General features: G+C 32.5%; 3 protein-coding genes across 10 annotated transcripts in view; 2 read left to right on the top strand and 1 right to left on the bottom strand.

Annotated features, from left to right (window-relative positions):
- LOC134715016 (cytosolic carboxypeptidase 1-like) overlaps nucleotides 1–2,803 on the bottom strand; it is a 35,039-nt gene extending 32,236 nt beyond the window's left edge. Inside the window, exons 1-2 of one of the 7 annotated variants that reach the window (XM_063576847.1) lie at nucleotides 2,772–2,803; nucleotides 14–86 (exon numbers count right to left, since the gene is read on the bottom strand). In XM_063576847.1, the coding sequence (XP_063432917.1) occupies nucleotides 14–30 (17 nt within the window). In that variant the 5' untranslated portion in view covers nucleotides 31–86; nucleotides 2,772–2,803. The other 6 variants (XM_063576846.1, XM_063576853.1, XM_063576849.1 and 3 more) reach the window with 6 other exon arrangements.
- Nucleotides 2,804–6,471: 3,668 nt separating this feature from the next.
- On the top strand, nucleotides 6,472–21,412 carry LOC134715018 (hillarin-like). Of its 2 annotated transcripts, none has more exons than XM_063576856.1 (9): nucleotides 6,472–6,584; nucleotides 7,091–7,192; nucleotides 13,094–13,213; nucleotides 14,018–14,265; nucleotides 14,572–15,673; nucleotides 16,739–16,904; nucleotides 17,562–17,836; nucleotides 18,643–18,828; nucleotides 21,100–21,412. In XM_063576856.1, exons 2-9 carry the CDS (start codon nucleotides 7,109–7,111, stop codon nucleotides 21,172–21,174), a joined length of 2,256 nt encoding a protein of 751 aa, XP_063432926.1. In that variant the 5' UTR covers nucleotides 6,472–6,584; nucleotides 7,091–7,108; the 3' UTR covers nucleotides 21,175–21,412. The 2 variants fall into 2 exon arrangements, with proteins under 2 accessions (XP_063432926.1, XP_063432927.1); XM_063576857.1 differs by having other exon boundaries at nucleotides 6,503–6,584; nucleotides 7,105–7,192.
- LOC134715023 (collagen alpha-1(X) chain-like) lies at nucleotides 8,269–10,332 on the top strand. Its single transcript, XM_063576865.1, has 3 exons — nucleotides 8,269–8,484; nucleotides 9,213–9,296; nucleotides 9,621–10,332. Exons 1-3 carry the CDS (start codon nucleotides 8,280–8,282, stop codon nucleotides 10,166–10,168), a joined length of 837 nt encoding a protein of 278 aa, XP_063432935.1. The 5' UTR covers nucleotides 8,269–8,279; the 3' UTR covers nucleotides 10,169–10,332.
- Nucleotides 21,413–21,924: the final 512 nt, after the last annotated feature.

Here is a 21,924-nt window from a genome sequence, read left to right as displayed (position 1 = left end):
TTCTGGTACTTACCCAACACTTCTTTCCATCACGAGAGCACTTTTTCAGTTTAAATTACATTCTCGTATGTATAACACTGAATTACCTGAAACATACAATTTTACAAGATTTAGATTTTAAGTGTTCTAATAAGGCTAATAGAAACGAACTATTAGAAATTTTATAAAATATTAGAAAAATGATTGTTGGCGTATTTATATTCTGTATGAATCAGGGATCTCCTAGATGAAACTTTCACCATAACAAAACCTGTGTCTATGCCATACCATGTAGTGTGATTGAAAGTATTTCATCCCTCCATCATGTCCATGTAAGGAATGTGAACAAGCTGATATATTGTATTTAAATCAAATTAATCTGAATTTTTATTAAAGAATAACACAAATTTTATTGTCATTAAGATTTGTAATAATTTCAATGCCAAGCCTACATGCATGGTTCCCCTTAGTCAAGAATGACCAAAAGCAGTTCTTAAGATTCAATGTTGTTTTCTCTGTATTTCGGCAATAGTTTAGGGCTTAAAAATTTAGAGGATCTTTATTTCAATGTCATATTCAGAAGTCATGAACTGATATTGCTGATTTGCAGTATCAACAAAATTGTTTCACATTGGTTTTGTAAAGGTTGAAGAGATTTGGAGGGCAAATGTTAACAACTTATTATAAATAAGATCTAAAGGTTTTAATTACTGTATCTAGCAAATTTCATAGTAATACATACATGTGATTCTTCCGGCGGGAGTCAAAATCTCCCGTTTTTAGGACCCTCTTCCGTCCCTCCCGTTAAAATTCGAAATCTTCCGCTTTTTGAAAATGTCAACCTCGAAAAATTTTCAGTAGAATTTTTTGTTTACTAAATTGATACTGACAGGGAAAAAGTCCGAGAAACTCGAAATTGATATAGGAAAAGTCCGAGAAAAACGGAAGTTTCCTTCAACTGTTTTGATGTCAAAAGGTAAATAGCCTCGAGTTATCTATGAAGGTGTTAAGGATTAGACTGTATATACAGCAATAAAAGAGTATTGGCAATTACCTGGTGATCAACTAGCAAGTTTAAGACACATGCCTGGATGATTAAAAGTGAAATTCTGACAATGGATTAATTAAAGTTGTATAAACAACGACTTTTTTGTGATGCTGTTAAAACATTAAACAGTTATATTACTTAACCTCAAGACAAATATCTTAATGAACTCAAACATAATATGTATGCCTACTGCAATTGTTGCAAAGCTGACTATGGTGAACCTAATGACTTGACCAAACATATGGATACAGCAAACCAACCAGAAAGCTCACAACTCTATCAAGTCAACATCACTGTTCAGTTAGAAGTACCAAAATTGACAAATGACAGAGATACCTTTTACCAACTATATATTATGACTGATCACTTTATCTTCAACTTTATATATAATAAATAAATATTTAAAAACCCCTGATCTTCTATTTCTATCAAGTAAAAATGGCTATGGAGTTATAATAGAATCATTAACAAAAAAGGAAAATATGCAGTTTAAACACCAAAAAAACCATTGCGTACGTCGATTAAAATGTCGATAAAAAATCTCCAGTTATGAAGCCCAAACTCCAGCTGAAAATTTCCAAATCTCCAGTTGTGACTTGACAACTCTGTCACATGTCTGGTAATATACAATGCAACATGCATCTTAAGATTCTGAATGTAAACTGGAAACTGAATGTATAAATTTGATTGTTAACTATGAAATAAGTTCAAAATTATGATACAGATTTTTTTCAGATAATCTAACAAGTTGCAGTTATTATTTATGATTCAACTTTTTTTGGTATGAAATTGTGTTCTGTTTTAGGTCCTATTTTGTACTTGTCTGAAAAGGGGGGTGCTGATTGTAAGTCAATATAAAAGCATGTATTTGACTTGTTAAATGTTTTCCCTGTAACTGGACTGAATCTTTATTTATTAAACCCAAACTGTCATAAGCATTTGCTGAAATATAATAATAAATCCATCTCCTATCTATATAATGTACTCTGACACTGACAGGTGTGTCGATCTACATTTTGTACCTGTACAAGAAATTAGCAATCTTTAACTGGATATACCTTGGCTAAGGCATTTAAACAGTAATCAGGAGGACCCTTTGCATCATTCAACTTCAAACAATTGATTATAATTGCTAACAAAAAAGGTGGCATCTAGAACAACAATAATAAATTTTGACACTGGCTGAAACTAAACGATGGCAAAAATTAAGGATCATTTGACAGTGGCTGAAGATATGGATCAAACATAAAACAGGTCATGGAGATTCCTGGAATTTGGTATGAGAGTGTGTTTGTGTTCTGGGACTGTCTGATCAGTTGTATTAGTCTGTCTGTTTTAGTATTTGCAATCAGAAATTTTTATTTACATGTATAATATAATTGTGTATGGCCTATGACAATGTATGAGTTTTTCTAATGTACATATACAGAACTGCAATACAGTTATGTTGAGTCTGCAACTTAATAACGGCAAACTGCTCTACGTGTACCTCTTCAGATTTATAACGAAATTGCAAAAATATTGTAATTACATGCAGAACACCCACATAAAAACAAGGCCTACAAGGTTTTTTTTAAACTGTGACTGTGTCAAGATATGATCGCATATAATAGTGAATCGTGTTTGTTCTTCTCAATTAGTTAGGATGATTTTCCATTACATAGTTGTTACAGGAAGATTGTTGTCAGATAGTTTGTTAACTTTAAAAGAAAACACTGAACTTTGACAGACATATTGTTTTTACCTGTCACCAAGAGTGGCGCCCCAATCGCATTACTTCCCTTTTATGAAAGATTACCATGCAATCCCGTGTTTGCCAACGTCACATTTTCTAATGGAACTCTTATCATTTTCACAAGTTAGTCAGTATACTCAAGGACGTGTATTAGTTATTATATATTAGTATTATGAATGTTAGTCCTGGGTATACTGCACACGCAATTGCAATAGAAAGAAATAAGAAAAAAAAGAAAAACATTTTTGATCCCATGTTGAGACATATTTTCCTCCAGCAATTTCAAGTTGATAAAAAACAAAAAATGTTAATTGATTTATACGTAAATCAGTGAGGTGCAACCCTCAGACCGATTTTTTTTTGAAAACTTTTAAAACTATACACTTTTCAGATACATTAGCAAAGACTTTAAGTATGGGTCACCGTGCTTTTTTTTTTAAAGCTACAAGTCATGCAAAAGTTGCCCTAATTTGCAATACATTATTTATGGAAATCGACATTTTTTTAATATGCATAAAAAGAAATCTATGAGATGGAAATTTGAAATATGAGAAGATAAGTGTTATAATAAGTTTTGGAAATTAAAAAGAAAAATGGTGTCACCTAACTTTTTTTATTTTGCCTCAAGGAAAACAAGTTGGAATTTCCCTATCAGAACATTTATACCATAAGAGTGATCTCCCCTTAAACGGTTAAAAGTTGAAAAAATGATTCCAATTTTTTTAAATATATCGGTTAAAGCAATACATCACCTATGTTTCTGTATACAAATAAGTTGCAAATTTGTCTCCAAATTTGCAGATTTAAACAAAGGTCATGACCGACTGTGTACTGCGATTGTACAATCCAATTTGGCGGTAAACCATAAATGTACTTCAAATTTTAAAATGGTTTTATTTTGCTCTAAATAGCCTGTAAACATTAAAATCATCTTATTAAATGGGATAAATCTAAGAGTTTTTAACTTAACAGACAAGAACGAGTCAACTAAAATTTCGGCTATGATGGCTTAGGCCTAATTGTATCTTGCTGATTATTTTTGCTATTTAAATTTTCAGTATCTATTACTTATACATTGTAAGTTTCAAAATAAAACGCAAAAAAAGAGAAGGGAAAATCGACTTTATACTAAGGAGCAATTACTTCAATAGTCGACAAACGATTTCGGTCATGTTGACTTATTTGCATCTTCGCTAAAAAAGAGAGCTGGAGTGGATCGTAACCCTTGGCTAGCGAAGACTTATTTGTAGATCTGTCTTGCTGATCGTTGTTAATATTAAAGTTTCTTTCTATCTCTTATATTTTTTTCAAAATAGAAGACAAAAATACAAAATTGGGTTGCCGTGAAAAAAAATGATGTTCTAGGGAAATAACTCTTGTATGACAGTATCATTATTCTGGACATTTTCGGCTCTGTCAGTTATTTTTCTATCTATGATAGTGGTTTTTTCAGATGATAGACCGTGACGAAAACAATATTATTGTCTCTATTATAACATAAAATAAAGGACGACATTGCAATCCATGTGAATGGTATATTCATTGTTGACCGGTATATTGAGAAGTTAGCTGTTGTGTTGATTCATGATATACTCTCAACAGACGGACTACATCTGTGAGAGCTGGTTCTGCGTCGTTACATGATGGGGAAAACTAGCTGTGACCATGCCTAGGATAATGCGTGGCATTGCTACCGATGTAGAGGCAGGCCGGGATCGAATGACAACTAGAATATCCAAAAACTCGTTATTTTTTTTAATAAACAAAACATCAAAGTAATTACAAATCATTTCCAAGTACAATTTTATTAAAGTTAAAATGCATTGAAAAAAATAACAGAATACTGCAAACAATTCCAACTAAATATCAAATAATAACAATAATAATTACTGTTAAATTAGACCTTTGAATTAAAATATTAGTTACTTAAGCTAACAGGATTACAAAAAATATACAGGATAAAAAAACAGGATAAGGAAAGAATTTATAAATTATTAATAAAAAATAAAATGCATAAATAAAGTTATGGTTATGGTTCAAAACCAGGCCAAAACTACAAGTCACATAAACATTTTTTTTTCTATAATTCCTCTTTTAAAACTAATTTAATTAATAATTGTAACGTCAGCTATGTCAAAAATGTATGTTAAATATCTGTCACAATACATCACTCTCCTTAGAAATTTTTGGACTCCAAAATAAAATAAGAAATAAAGAATATCTGTCACAATAGCTAGGTATGACCAATTTAAGTCATTTCGGCTAAGTTTGTCGGCAGGCGGGGTCGTCGAAACTATTTTTTTGTGTGTAGATGTCCTTTTGATGATTGCGACCAAGTACGGTGAACACTTTTGGAAGTTTTAGAGAAGATGATCTTTGTAAAAGATAACAGACGACGGACGACGACGAATGCGACGACAAACGACGACAAGTGATGTCAAAAACTTAATTTTGCCCAATTCGGGCCATGATACAAAAAAACTGCTCCGGATATACATGTGAAAATTCAGCTCGTTTTAATAAAATCGAATGGCATATCGCAAAGGTTAGAAATGCCGACTATGATCACTATGTGAATTTTAAGTTAATATTACAGTATTATATATCATACACATCAGTCTTATCGTTTTTATACTTTTTACTGAAATTATCCGTTTTTACATTTTGTTTTAATTTTTTTCAAATTGTCAGAATTTAAAAACTTTTATACGGTTTAATATTTTATTTTATAATGGTTTTATATCAAACCCAATACGGGAGATAATTGTGCTTGATATTCATACTATGAAGACATAATCTTTCGATCATCTGTTTACTTGAGGTCTGGAGCTGGCATGTCAGTAACTGCTAGTAGTCCTATGTTAATTTATGTATTATTGCTATTCCGGCTGCGGGAGTTTCTCGCTGCATTTAAGACCCATTTGTGGTCTTCGGCTATTGTCTGCTCTAGGGTTGGATTGTTGTCTCTTTGACATTCATTCTCAATTTTATCAATATCAAACCAATATTTTTGTGACTTTTCAGACTTCATGATAATTCATTAATTTGTTCTTTTATATTTTTAATGAAATCTGAGGTGCTTCGTGATTTAACGAAATTTCGTCTATTATTGCTGATCTCTTGTATTAATTTCTATGCAAACGAAGCAGGCCAATACCACTCTTTGTACACGTTAGAATACTCTTTTAAGAACTCGTAGGTGTTTTGTTGGTGGCTTCAGTGTTGCAAGGCAACAGGTGTACCTCATACCGACATTTGGGAAACTGTCCATTTGCAGACGAAACTCAATCCCCGCCCTTGATCCCGATCAATCGTTTTATAGAGCCCCATTTCATTTTTGTAGTTGAGTAAAATGTCTCATTGACATATTTCCCTCATTCCCTTATTTATTTGATATGTAAAGCTAGAAAAAGAAGAGCGGGAAATTTCTATTCAAATGGGTAAAATAAGAATGTTTTATAAATTCTTTAGAACTCGAATACTAACAAATAAGTATCTAAGGAGTATAAATAATCAATTTTAATATATTTCATGCAGTTGCAAAACGTGACAGCTTTGGAAACATAATTTTAACAAAAATAGTAAACCAATCCAAGTGCATGAACTATTGTTTATTATATTTTGATTGACAATATAAGAATGATAACGATAGAAATAAACATATTTAAAAAAAAAAAGAAATAGGTAATCACTATGATCGCAAAGTGAGAATTTCCTTTTTAATTCGGTGATCCGGTACATGCACATTAAAACCATGACTGATTTAAACATATAAACAATGGTGATTTGAAACCATTTCAATTAGTAAAACAGAGAATTAAGGTAAATATGTTTATTGTTTATTCTCTGATTGAGTCTGTACATTTCTACTTTAAGTTTTTGAAACTGTCAGGAAATATGAGAAAAAAATACTTGAGGAAATGCATAGTTTTTTATTTACAGTTTTCGACCTTTTCATTTAAGGCCCTTTAGTCGGGTTGTTCTTCTCTTTGACACATTCCCCAGTTCCATTTTCAATTATCGTCATCCAGGATCAAAATGACACAATTAAAAAAAAACCACTTCGAACGGCCAACCTACAGTTTTCAACAGTAGAAAAAATATTTTCATTGTATGAAACAGAAATTCAATTGTTTACAGAAGAAGTGAGACGAAATTTACGGCACTAATATTTATAAGATTGAGCCAGTTTTGTTCGATGATAGTTTGACCTCCATGGAATGTTCTACCCGAGGCGGGATAGTAATATGCTACACTGTTGCTTTTCCAAGTTTATTGATTAAACGTAATTGGCAATAGGACAATCATTTCGCTCATTTTGTTTTCAGCAAACAGAATTTAGACTGATGGGCACCGGAGCCTCTGTTGGGGAAAACTTACCAAAAGACAAGAAAACTGGCACAAACTTACGGGAACCAGAAGAGGAAGACGTAAGTCAACTATTCTAGGATTTGGTTTGGCTAGACCAAACACTCACGTGTTAAAAATAGAGGCTCTAAAGAGCATGTGTAGCTAGATTTGGTATATGTGCATAGTCAACAACAATATCCAACATTGTATATGAGAGTAGAATTCTGTTTTCTTCTTTAGTTTTTGCTCAAAACACAAAAGAGGGTAAACAAATCTTATATTTAATGGCAACCACTCCATTTTTTTTTAGTGACAGTCTACTGACAATATGGACAAAATTTAACTTGTTTGTAGAACTTGCCTTGTTGAGATATTTTTTGTTTGATTTTAGTGTCTATTTATCTATAATATTTTATAACATATATGGCAAAACGCTAAAATAAAAAGGTAAAAATCGTCATCAAAGGGCAATTATTCCAATAAGGAGTTGTTTAACGATTTACTCAATATTGACCTCATCATAGATCTTGTCTTGTTGATCAACTTTTTTTGCTATTTAAGTTTTTATCTGTGATTTATCATTTATGATATTTAAGATATAAAGCTAAATACTGGTGAAAATCGTTATCAAAGGGCTATAACTCTAATGAGAAGTCGACTGACGATTATAGACAATCGGAAGAGCTCATCATTTTGAACATTTTTTGCCTCCGTCAGATTTTCAAAATAATATGCTAAGCCTGCATTGTACTCTTATGATTTATTTTAGCCATTACAGCCATCTTGATTGGCAGGCGGGTCATCGAACACATGTTTAACTAGATATAATTATATAAACCGAGCTTCCTATAAAAGTTCCATAGTAATTGCATGGTTCCTACTGTTGAAATAAAATCTAGAAATACAATTCGCAATTTTTGATAATATGAAAATTTCAATCGCAATTAGACACAAGTTGACCACAACAGACCTCTGGTCTTTTGAGTTTTTTTTTGTTATGGTTTGATTATTTTAGTCGTGAAATTTTATATAAAATTTCGCAATAAACTTATAGTACAAAAATAAGTAAGATCACCGAACTCCGAGGAAATTCAAAACGGAATGTCCCTATTAAAAAAAAAAAGTATCAGACCGAGTGTTTAGCGGAAATTAGATTACATTTCGTTGATGACGTTGCGCTGTCTGCAAAACCGAAGATTTTACAAGTTTACAATGGAGCTGCTTCTCTTTGTATTTTCTGCATTATATTTGTGTGTAGCTGCACAAGAATGTATGATAGACAATATCCAGGATGAAATATCAAGCTTAAGGACAGAATTATTAGGACTATCTTCTGATATGGGTGATATGAAAATCCAAAAAGTCGAACCAGGTAAGACTACTTTTTTCTCTCTAAGTATTTAAAAAAAATATCTGATTAAAGTAAAAACTGTTGTATACGTATTTAATATTAAGTTCAAATCAATTGACAAATTTTTTTTGGGTCATTTTCTGTTGTTTTATGGGAGTAGATAGGGGTAGGTTAACATAAATGTCATAATCGGAAAAAAATGTACTTCACTTTTTGGTCTATAATAATGAGTATTACATAAACACCTCTTGGGACCACTTTTCCGTTCACATTTGCTTTTACTTTTACTTTTTTTTTTTTTAAACTATCAGCTTTCAAAATTTCTTTTTTTCTCAATGGACGATTAGACTAAAAAAAGTACACTCAAATAAACGACTCAAATTATAATATAAATGAAAAAATAAGTATAAAAATGTTAACAACTACAGAATATCTGTGTTATGAAATTTATAAATCATTTTATAGCCAAATTCAATCAGCCTATGTGTGTTTTGGTATATATGTAACATTACAATGTTTGCAATATCAAATTTACAATTATACAAGTATAAAACACATTTTTATTCACACAACACAAAGGGATAATTCAAGATGCCTTCATGGTCAATTAAAACAGTCTTGTAATTCACACTGTATCTTGATAGTAACAAAATTCTCAAATGCATTCAGACTAATTGGATAATCTCGTTTGTCGAAGAAAATTTTAACTGACCGAGAAATACATTTAATTGCATTATGAAATATTTCAGTTCACAGAAGAGCAAAAAGAGAAGCAGCTTTATTATTGGGAGCCCAGGGTGTGGCTGGACCTCCGGGACGACGAGGTTCTACTGGTATGTTATCGAAAATATTTTTTTTTTAAATTTAGAATCCAATAGTAATTATATTTTTTTAAGAAGATAAATACTAGTAGTCAGTGTCTAAATAACGAAATCTTATATACTATTAAATATAAAAGTATCAAAGTAATAACATTTCTACCAAATTTTTCTGTAGTATTTTCAAAAGTTTCAAAATTCTTTTTAAAATGAAAGTTACTGTTTTTTTTTTAATCATTGCATTTATTCTAAAATGCCTACACATGAAATGTATACTGAGTTAGAAATCGTCGAGGCTTAAAAGCAGTCAGATGATTTTTTTCATGTTTGTGATTTTAGGACGTCCTGGAGCCCCTGGTGCAACTGGAAAGAACGGATCTCCCGGTACTGAAGGTCTTAGAGGGAATAAAGGACTGAAAGGCGGTAAAGGTAACCGTGGCGATATAGGAGTTAAGGGTCCAAAAGGAGAAGATGGACCAAAAGGACATCATGGTGCACCTGGCCACCAAGGTCATAGAGCTCCAGATGGTCGCGAGGGACCAACAGGACCAAAAGGACACAAAGGACAGGACGGTTACCGAGGACAAAAAGGGAAGGCTGGACGAACAGCTGTGAAAGGACAGAAAGGAGAATCAGGACTTCGAGGTAATGATGGACTGTTTGGATCACCAGGTGACCAGGGAGGAAAAGGAGAAAAGGGAATGCCTGGACCAATAGGGAAACAAGGAAAACGTGGCGTTCCAGGATTGCCTGGATTTTGGGGTTTTGTAGGGAATAAAGGCGACCCTGGACTTCCAGGACAACAAGGAACAAGAGGACAGAAAGGCGGGCTTGGAATTGTTGGCGAGCCAGGCCCTCGTGGGCCAATAGGCGGAGATATGATGTAAAATAACAAAAACTCCTGGACTTAAGAATTTTTTTCTTAAACTTTCTTAAAAAGTGAAGTTTTAACTTATCATAATGGATATTCGATCATTTTGTATGTAACTGTCTTTTGTTTAACAACAATTTATACATATCAAAATAAGATAAATATATCAGTTAAAATTAAGTCTCAATTTTCTTAGCCATAGTTATAGGATGGACCTAAAATGTAGATCACTGTGGAAACAATTTATTCAATATTGACAATATTATATAAAATAGATGTGATAATGCATCGTTGCCCCCGAGAACACTAATAAAACATGATAGTTAAATTATGAACCACGGAAAGAAACTGCACAAGATTCCCAAAAGTTTAAGAAAGGTTCAATGGTGAAAAAAACTGAAATACCTCTCTGTCGTAACAATTGACCCTTTACTGGCACTTACTTTAGAATAAAAGAAGAACAACCCATCGTTTATGAGCTATGCCAAGTCTATTGAAATTAAGCTTACAATTCCAATATGAAAATAAATTTGAGCATTCTGCTATGGGTTTTCGATAGCTTTTATTATCCCAATAGTTGACTTTATCTAAAGTTATGACTCATCTAATAAAATTGAGAATGAAAATGGGGAATGTGTCAAAGAGACAACAGTCTACCGGATGAGCTACCGGATTATAACTTATCTAAGATAGATACACTATAATATTATATAAGGGTCCAGCAGATCATCCAACAAGATGTGTTTAAACGTCAATTTACAAATCGTACGAAACAAAAAATCTTTGTTAAGTGTTCGACTCAAATGTGGGAGGTAGTCGGTTTAATCACCTGCCGCGTCTAACAAAAACTTTAAAATTGGTATTCGCTGCTTTCTCTTTTAACATGCGACATTAAAGGTTAATAGCAAAAAATGGTTGGCATGGTACCAGAACCATGTGTCGAGGTATGGTGACATGTTTCTATGGACTGATATGCATTATATTGTAAACTAGCCAGACACAGATCTAATCCAACAGAAAGGTCTTGTACAAAGCATGGGTCATTATCATCAACATGTTTTCCTACTTATATCTGTTTAATTTGCAACTAAACGTTAAACACCGATCTATTAATCGTGGTCAATGAACCTGTACAGTATAGTAACTATAACATTTTTTTTGTAAATTGAGTACAGAATACAATATTGTTCCTAAAGGGTAGCATGTCACCAAAGACTGGCTTGTCAATATTTTTGAAGACTTTATGTTGAGCTGTAGATGTCTTACATCATACGTGTCCTTTGTAAGTGGTCTCATCAACGCTAACTCCACTCTTCGTTTCTCACCTTTAGATTTTTCACATTTCAAATGATAAGAAAGAAAGCAATGTCGTTTGCAACTACAAATCCCGGATTGCTTATTTATATAAAAAAGACTGATTTTCTTAATTATACATTCGAACACCCCTATGATGTTGGTTAGTATTTGTTGTTGGGTTGCTGTCTCACACAAGGTTATCCCACACGTCCTTTCATGAAAGTATTCGAGTTTGATTCAAATCACAATCCAGTAAGTCGAAGATAATATTTTCCCAAAACTTGTTTTTGTTTGTAAATGCGATGGCATTTTCAAATAAACAAACATTACGAACTTTATTACCAGATTTTCTTTAAATGATAAGTACCCAATTGGTTATGGAATTTTTATGGACACCTCGGTTTATATAATCAGTGTATTTTAAAAATAGCATAAAAGGTAAAGTTTTAGGTGGAGAAATCGGAAAACGAAATATAAACTTGTGGGCAGATGATACTTAGGTGACTAAAATGAATTCAAGGGGATATGACATGTTTGCATTGTTAATGAAACAGCAACAAGTCACCCACCATACCAAGCACAAACATATCTATTTTTTATGATATCATTGGTATCGACACATTATATCCAACATACTGAATTTGCTGCGAACTATTCTGAGGTAAATCCTTTCATTTGGTATAAAGTTTGGAGTATTTCTTGCATTGAATGTGTGTGGTAATCAACTAGGGTTGTTTATATTGATAACACAGATTACCCAGGATAAAATTATCAGACAGTTTCTTCGATGTCGTTTGTGTAACGCAAAAAGTTAAAGAGTTTGCGTTAACTAATAGAAACAACTTTGAAAACGCTGAATCATTAAATATATACGTTCGCTTTAATTTTCTTTAATTAGAGTGAGTTTAAAATATTCTTCATGCTTAGGTTTTGCCTATTATATCTATGTTTGCCCCCCCCCCCCCCATTTCCCTTCTTTTTTACCATTGTGTTACTACACCAGTTAGTCTTTCCTAGATAATTTGGTCGCCATTATCATTTTGTTTTCTTAACTGAATAGATATAACCAAGATAGGAAGTTTTTTCTTTTTTCTTTCTCTCTTCTAAATAAAACAATCTAAATACAAATTTGAGAGGAGGTATACTGTCACACATTTAAAAAATAGAACGGGAAAATTGTATTTTCAAGTCAATGTTATAATGTTTGTATTGTTGATTGTTTGTTAAAACAACTGTAAGTTGCAATCCCATTTTTTTTATTTAACACATAAACAGTTCTTATCTTATCATTGTTGCTTAATTTTACCACAAAATTAAGAAAGGAAATGGTGAATGTGTCAAAGCGACAACAACCGACCATAGAGCAGACAACAGCCGAAGGCCACCAATGGGTCTTCAATGTAGCGAGAATTCCTGCACCCGTAAGTGTCCTTCAGCTGGCCCCGAAAAAATATGCATACTAGTACAGTGATAATGGACGTCATACTAAACTCCGAATTATACACAAGAAACTAAAATTAAAATTCATACAAGACTAACAAAAGGCCAGAGGCTCCTGAATTGGGACAGGCGCAAAATTGCGGCGGGGTTGCATTTTTCGTTTCTATTGAAACCTTTGAATTGATCAGATGGATGTTTATTGAAGGTGAATGTTCCAGATATACCAAGGGATGACATATATCCATCACCACACCCAAGTCTTATAAAGAAGAATGATATATATCAATCCTGGAAGTACAGAGATGTCGTTAACCATGTCATCAAGGTAACACACAATTATTACTTTTATCTTATACATTCTTTTTTTTTAAGTTTAAATTTTAAAAATATTTTATCATTACATACCACATGTTACTTATATAATTTGGAAAAACACATGGATCTGTAAGCAATATTATACATAAAACTAGACTAAGTGATGCCCCTTACTCAATTCTGAAGAAACTGTATTATAACAAAGTCAATGCAGGAATTTCTTTGAGGTATTATTGTGTCTGGGAGACATAAGTGATGCCCCAGCAGATGCAAAGTGTTATTTTAGAATAACTAGATTTAACCGCTTATACCTCAAAAAATGACAAAGTTCAACTATCTCCCAAAAGAGCAAATATTAATAAAAAAAAAACCTGATCACATACACACCCTCAATATATGTACAAACAGCCAGCAAAGTGAAAAGTACCTAGCATTCAAACTGTAGCAGGAGTATCTGGAAACGCTCCTCTTATGCAAGTAAATCCTACAAAAAATGACAAAGTTCATTTATCTCACAAAAAGAGCAAATATCATTAAAAATCGAATCCCTCACCACATGCACACCTTCAATATATGTACAAGCAGCCAGCAAGTGAAAACTTCCTAGAATTCAAACAGTAGGAGGAGTTATTTCAAATAAATACAATTTTCTTCTCATGAAAGTATAAGTTGCAGAATTGAAATGATTTTTTCCCTACATTACACGTACAATCGATTGGACAAATTGAATAGATAACTTGGTGAATAAGCAAGATTCTATGTTTATATATTTAATAATTTCAAAGACGGCATGTGCTATCTTTAATGATTTTAGGCACCACCACGTTTGCAGCGATCATTTGATGACCTGATCGCATATTTGGCACATCCTTTTCGACATGAAATGCAGAAACTTCGAGCCATCTTTGTTTGGGTGTGTACACAACACATTGACGGAATGTCATTCAAAGGATTCACAGATAAAATGACAACACAAGACCATGCAGTCACGCCTCTCGGATACTTTAAATTGATTAAATATAAGAGAGCATCATATGCCACATTCCTGGCACTTCTTTGCAGGTAATGTATATTTGATGTTATACATTTTAACCATGTTCTCCTAATATTTACAGAAAGGTTACGTTCAATTTAATTGACCATTGATTAAAAAAAAATAGAAGATTTAAAATGAATATATAGACTCACAGAACATTTGTCTTAAATAATAGCAGTTTTTTTGTTAAATTTGAAATCTTTTAAAACTGCAAACTGCACTATCTTTAGATTTGAATTCATTTGAAATTTCGACCGTTCGTTTAGCGATTTACATCACAACTTACAAAAATAATGCAGTAATATGTCTTGGTTTCCTATTTGATTTAACAGGAAAGCTGGTATCAAATGTGTTGTTATCAAAGGTATCTCTAAGAGTATGGGTTACAACGTGGGAGATAAGGATTTGTCGAAACTGAGAACAAAATGGAATGCAGTCTACATCAAAGATAGCTGGAGATTGATCCATCCATTATGGGCATGTAAGTCTGTCATAGGCAAGGCAGATTATAACTCGTGGACAGCATTTTCTGAAAATGAAGAAGAAAATGTAGAAGGTTGGACCGTTCAGAAAATTAATGATTTCTTCTTTCTGACAGATCCATTGGATTTCATACATTTCTGTTTTCCTGATGATCCTGGATGGCAACTTCTTGCCAACCAGTTCACTTCAAAAAGATATATCCAATTACCATTCGTACAAGAAGCATATTTTAGAATGGGATTTCGTTTACTTACACAACATTCCTGTATCTTAAAGTCAATGAATGGACAGATTGAAGTAGTGATTCGTATACCAGAAAAAGAGAAAGTACAAATGAACTTTGAGCTTTTATACAGTAAGAAAAACGTTACAAACATTGAAGGCGATCGGTATAAATTAGATCGATTTGTCATTATGAGCAATGATGGCAAGAGATACTCATTTCTAGTAAGATTTCCACATGAGGGTATTTACAAATTTTCAGTGTTCGGTGGAGGACTCAGACACTCAGTTATACCATGGTTAGCCGACTTCCAGCTTAAATGTGATAAAACTAGACTGAATGCCCAACCAATACCCGTTGCACCATGGATCGGCTTCGGTGTGACGTATGCCTTTGATGACTGTGGTTTGGCGAACCCAACCGAAAGAAATGGTGTTTTGTACATGAAAGTGTTTCACGACACTGTCTTGTCATTTGACGTCACTCGTCCAATTCAAATCGAGATGAAACTCAAACATAATACTCTGAAGCAAAGAGAGCTTGAACATAGAATAACATGGAAGAAGTCTCCGTCTCGCTTTGACGTTTTCGTGAAGATCCCACAGGCTGGAGATTATGTGATTAGAATATTCATAAGAGACAAAGGATCTAGAGGGAAATACAGGAACTGTATCAATTATCTGGTTACCACTGACGAACCCATCTACAAAACTAGAAAAGGCTACGAGGTAAAATGAGTTACTATTATTAGATAACCAACATGCACAATACATGTCTATTCAACTATTCAAATTGATATTAAAACTCCAGTCTTCTATTCGTCGAGTGTGACCTACACAATAAAACTTAATTACTAAGTTTAATATACTAATACCTGCATGACCACATGATGGGTGCCACATGTAGAGAAGGAAATGCTTACCATTACAGATCTATTTTTGAGTTCGTATGGCTCAGTGTTTAGTTTTCTATAGTGGGTTTAGTATATTGATGTATATATATTTTTTTCAAAATAAGTGAGATAACTCATTTTGGTATTTTTAAAAAGTTTTTATTTATTACGGTTTATAAATTTATGTATTAGTGAAATTTTTTGTTATATATTTACTTTATATCTTAACAGTGCACCATACAACATCATCAAAGTTTTATAAACAATGAAAATTAAATCAATTGGAATTGTTTGATTTCAGCACTAAAACACAGACAGACGTTGGGCATATATTTTTATTCGTTATAGCATGTTGATCCTCTATACGTAATTAGTATACCGCTGTTCAAAAGTCATAAATCGATTGAGAGAAAACATATCCGGGTTACCAACTAAAACTGAGGGAAACACTTGAACTATAAAAGGAAAACAACAAAACAAAGTGCTACAAAAACAAACGCCAACATACATAGAAACAACTGCCATATTGCTGTACACACCATTGTAAGAAAAACATGGTCGGTTGAACCTGGTTTAATGGCTACCAAAACCTTCCGCTTATTTGACAATGTTGAAAAATATCGCTACAAATCATTAAAAATCGATCTTAACGATCTGCTACAACTAAGATAAAATCTTAATAAACAATTCCAAAAATTGTAATTGCAACTTGATGAAAAATATTAAAATTTGTAATATGAATTGACATTTTATGTTTACATGTCCTTCATGAGCTTTCGTAATGCTATTATACTACTTGAAAACTGGTTTCCAGGACACTCATAATATAATGCCAGTAATATTCAAAGCAAACTGCATTTGATAAAAAAAAACCTAACACATGTTAAATTTTTGTTGATAGGATGCAGCAGAAAGAAATTTACGAAACACAGTTAAGGATGTAACTAGTCAAAGAGACATCAACCGTTTGAAAGATACGATTATCAAATTTAAAAAGGCTGGACTTGATGACAAGGGAGAATACACAAAAGCCAGCGTGAGACTTGAGCTATTGGAGGTCAAACAAGGTCAGTTGATTTTTAAACTTTGTATTGGAGTTTAAAAGTATATGCACTATGGAAAACGATTTGCAGATTTCAGTTTACATCAGAAACAAATGCTTTTTACGACGTTTATAACCAGTTAAATAAGAATCAAATGGTATCTAATTGTATCGCTGTCCCGATTTAAATTAGACAAATGATTGAAGTTTTAATTGGTATGCTGTTTTAATGCAAACCACTGATATTTATGTGTCAGAAATAATCCATTCTATTTTTTTCTTAATATTTAAGTGTAACTGTTGTGTTATATAATGATAACATAATATGCCATCAATCATTAAAGTCTTTCGTGTAGATTTGAACATTATAGAAAATGTCACAAAAAAAAACCAAACACCAAAAAGATGTAAAATGCATTTAACGACAAAATCTATATCTACAATACGTTTTCGACATTAAAACACTGCTGTGTTCCTTGGTGATTAGAAATAAAATAAGGAAACACATTACACTAAAACAAATTATACAACACAGTTTTTAAACCGACTCGCACGATCTCTGATCTCAAAAATTCTGATAGCATGAAGATATATTTTACGTATTGGTCAATGCTATTCTTGCTAGGTGAAGACATAAAAAGGAGATCTGTCAATTGTCAGAATGACTTATTTTTCTTGTTAGGTTTATTAGATGGAATAAACGCAAGAAATAAGGCTTTGTTGATAAAATCTATTCAAAATGCCAAAGATGGCGGCTACAGTAAAAAGTTGGCCAAGCTGATTCAACAAGCTGAAGAAACATTAGAAGAAATACAAAAGCTTGGATTGCATCCTATTCCAAATATCAACAAGAAAATTATATCTGAGCTGGTATCTTACAAAGTCCCTCACCAAATTGTCTATGACATGTCCTATGCAACTTTCATACTTCTTGGAGAAAAGGAAGATAATATAAAGGTAGGTTATACGTTAAGAGAAGTTTAAAGATAGCAATGTGTTATCAGAAACCTTAGATCAAAACCAAGAGCAAACTATATACGACGAAATATTTAATAAATAATCAAATGAAAATATCTAACATTTACGAACATTAGTCGTGATTCAGCAATGAAATACAATGTAGTTACTATTGCACTTTGGGTTCTCATTACTCATGATCTGTTTCACGAGAAAATCGAACAAGGAATTATAAATCAACAGTATCAACAAAATTTTGAAATTGTGGTCATTTTTGATAACCATGTTGTTACTACAGTGTATATACTGATTTCCCCCTCGGTGGATACTTTATATGATTTGTTTTCTAGTACAAAAAATGTATACATAAGTTCACCACCCAGATGATAACTATAAAACAAATTGTGCGACGGATGCCGTAATAAGTTTTTAAAAAAATGAGATGCTATGTTCATGGTCAACTTGTTTCATATCCTACCAACTGCAAAAAGTATAAAACTTTACTTTTATAAAAGATTGAAGCATAATAAATTTGGAATATATCTGAGATAATGTAACAATTCTAAAAGACGGACGAATAATACCAAACTCTTAAATCAAAACTAAAGACAACGGCATGGCTTAATAAGAAAAATACAAACAGACAAACAATAGTAGAAACACAACAAAAAAAATTAAAGAAATAGCATTACAAACCCCGAAGTTGTGAGTCATTTTAGAATACAATGGGTTAATAAACGTAAAAATACAAATATCTGAAAATATCGTTATATTTGTGAACGTGAAAAAAGTATGAGTTATTGTAGGAGTGGGACTACATGAAAGGTCTGATGAAGAAGACGGGTCGTGATAACATAATGAATCGTTTTAAGAACTTCAGACTTGACGACGTGCCCACAAGAGAAATTGGAATTGCACAGAAATTGGTAGTAGACTACGATGAATCTCAAATTAGACAAATCAGCATTGGCGCCACATCTTTATTCAACTGGGTAAATCATATGTTATATTCAAGCTGAATTAAGGAAAACAAATTAAAAAGTATAAAAAAGGTTAACGTCATAAAGTAAGAAATCTTAAAAACGAATATAATTATGAGGTTCAGATAAGGTCATTCATTTAGAAAAAGGCGTCCATATTGTATTAACAACACCACCAAGAGTTAAGATAATCTTTGAATGTATCCAACAAAGACTGTTTGCATAACATTCCTGACTTTAGAAGGGTATCATGTTATAATCAATCATTGCTGCATTATTGACACCCGTTGTAAAACATCCACGATAGACAGCATTAGGTCCTACATGCGTAAATGATGATTACATGGGCTTATAATTTACTACTCCGGGGCATTGAAAAGGCTCAGTATTTTAATATTTTATAAGGCTTATGAAAAGACAATCAAAAGGTGACGTGTCAATTAAGTTTCATGTCGGCACATGTGTGCCAACATCCAGACAGTAAAAAAAATGCCCTTTAGAAAACGGAAGCTATGCAATATTGTATCAACTGGGAGAAATGCACTTTTTATGAAGGTGCTGCAGGAATGTTGCTACATAAAAATGGAAGGCAAACAATGGCCAAACTGGAGTCATCTCTTTTGTCCTAAGTCACTGTCGATTCTAAATGTATGCCATGGTTTGAAGCACACCTTAATGTATCAGTTATATCATTCCATTGCAATGCGAGTGTTTCATCAAAAGAGGTCACCAACCTATTATTATTCAGTAGAAGGACAATTCAATGTTAACAAAACTATGTTAATTTTAGTGATATATGATAATATGAGAAGACAGCCATTATTTGAGCTCATAAAACATTTTGACGACATTAACATGTTATAATAAATCATTGCGGTAAATCCTTTTGCTTATTTCGAATTATGTGAAGAAGAGGGTCTGGAAATTAGAACAATTTTAATTTTACAGTTTTCCCCCTAATAACGACAGGTTTGAAAATGTAAAGCATCTGAAAAATGTTGCTTGATTGTTTTTACAAGAAACCAATGCAGTTGCCTTAATATACCCATTCCTTTTATATGACATATAACTAATATACTTTTACGACCTTAGCCGTATTTGGCACAACTTTTTGAAATTTTGGGTCCTCAATGCTCTTCAACTTTGTATTTATTTGGCTTTTTAACTATTTTGATCTGAGCGTCACTGATGAGACTTATGTAGACGAAACGCGCGTCTGGCGAATAAAATTAAAATCCTGGTACTTTTGATAACTATTGAATATCCAGTTTTCTATTTGATGGCAATGATGCAGATGTCTTACTTTTTTTTTAAAAGTATGAACTTTGCGATATACACATCCGGGATCAGCATTATTTACATGTTACTACATTAAATATTAGATGGAATGCGGGACAAGTTTTCTATTATAATGTTATTTTATTTTTGTGGTTTCCCTTATAAAAAACGCCACATTAATGGTATTTGCAGTAAATTGAAAAAAAAGCATGAATTTATTCTCGCTTCTGACAATTTATAATCTGGTTTAATTAGTATTAACTGAACACCTGGTGCTATCATTGCGTCAGGAATAATTAAAAAAAAGGAGATACGATAGGATTCTAAAAGGAGACAAGTATATATAGAGTTCAAATGCAGTTGAATGTAAGCAATAAAAGGTCTCCGAAGACCTCCAACAATAAGGAGAGCCCATGCTGTACTGACAGCTATCGAAGGCCTCCGACATAAAAAATCGGAAACATTTAAATTCTTCTTCTTTTCGTACAATTTTGGTATGTTAGAAACAGTAATCATTTATTGGGTGACATACCATTTCCTTCCTACGTACAGTCTTTATCAATATCCATTCTAGATAAACGTTGCTTATATATGGGAGTTTTGGTTAGCTATTGTATACAACCAAGTTCAACCCACCATTCATTTTCTTAAAATGTCTTGCTTTCCTCTTATAGTTCATATGTTTCGCTCGGATTTAGTTTGTTACCCGGATTTGTTATTGCTTAATCGAATTATTACTATTGAACAGCGATATGCTACTGTTGGCTTGATTAAGCTATTACACCCTTAATTTTTGATGGGGTTCGTGTTGCTTAGTCTTGAGTTTTCCTTGTTGTTTGTCCGTTTATCTTTTCCCCTTTCAGCAATAGCGTTGTAAGTTAATTTTTGACTTGCGAGTTTGAATGTCCCTTTGGTATCTTTCGCCTCTATTTTTACAGTCGATTTCCATACCCATACTTTCTTAACACTAACTATATAAAGTTAATCTGACTAACTTTGTTGTAGCTTATAGAAATTCTGCAAGTTAAATACGCAGGAAGTCCAACAGAGAGGAGCAACAATATAGGATACCAACGTTGAAGGATGTTAAAAACCAACAGAAACAATATATAATACAACAGAGACAATCATTATTGATGACGATTAGATATTTAGATATTCAATATGTGAAATTAAAATCTTAATTCAGGTTATTTTTTTACTGCAAAGCTTGACCTTTAGTGGCTACCTTATAAATTTGTTAATAAAATGTGAAACAATCATTGCATTAACTTGTATGGAATATTGAATTTGTGAAATACAAAAAATAGAAGTCTCGGTTAATGTATAGAAAGGTATATAATATGAAACTTAGAGCGAGGGGCTTGCCCCCGAGCTCTTAGTTTCATATTATATACCTTTCTATACATTATCCAATTTAGCACATATTTACAACTTGAGTAATCCTTTAATTAGACTATTGACATGTTTTGGCTGACTAGATGTAGCTCATTTACGTAGTTTTGTAAATCTATTCACTATAATATCATTGTAAAAATGGGATTTCAAAAGGCCCTTGACTTTAGAATGAAAAGAAGGTAGCTGCTGGTGTAAGTATGTTTATTGATTTAAAGCGGTGTTTTACTATACATGTACTTATTTATGGTAAGATTTTTAAATAAATTGACCAAAAGCAGACAATTCTTAAATTGCAGTAAAAGCTTTACATTCTTGAAAAACATTTTTTAATTTCACATAAAATTTAAAACTATATTTAATATGCTTTTGAATGGGTACAAACAGTTGGACCCCTCCCATATCTTTGGTTGAAACACCTTCAACAATGCCTGG

Source organism: Mytilus trossulus, chromosome 4 (assembly GCF_036588685.1).
Source record: "Mytilus trossulus isolate FHL-02 chromosome 4, PNRI_Mtr1.1.1.hap1, whole genome shotgun sequence".
NCBI classification, from domain to species: domain Eukaryota; kingdom Metazoa; phylum Mollusca; class Bivalvia; order Mytilida; family Mytilidae; genus Mytilus; species Mytilus trossulus.
Note: the sequence above shows the minus strand (reverse complement) of the source record. Positions and strands in the feature narration are given on the sequence as shown.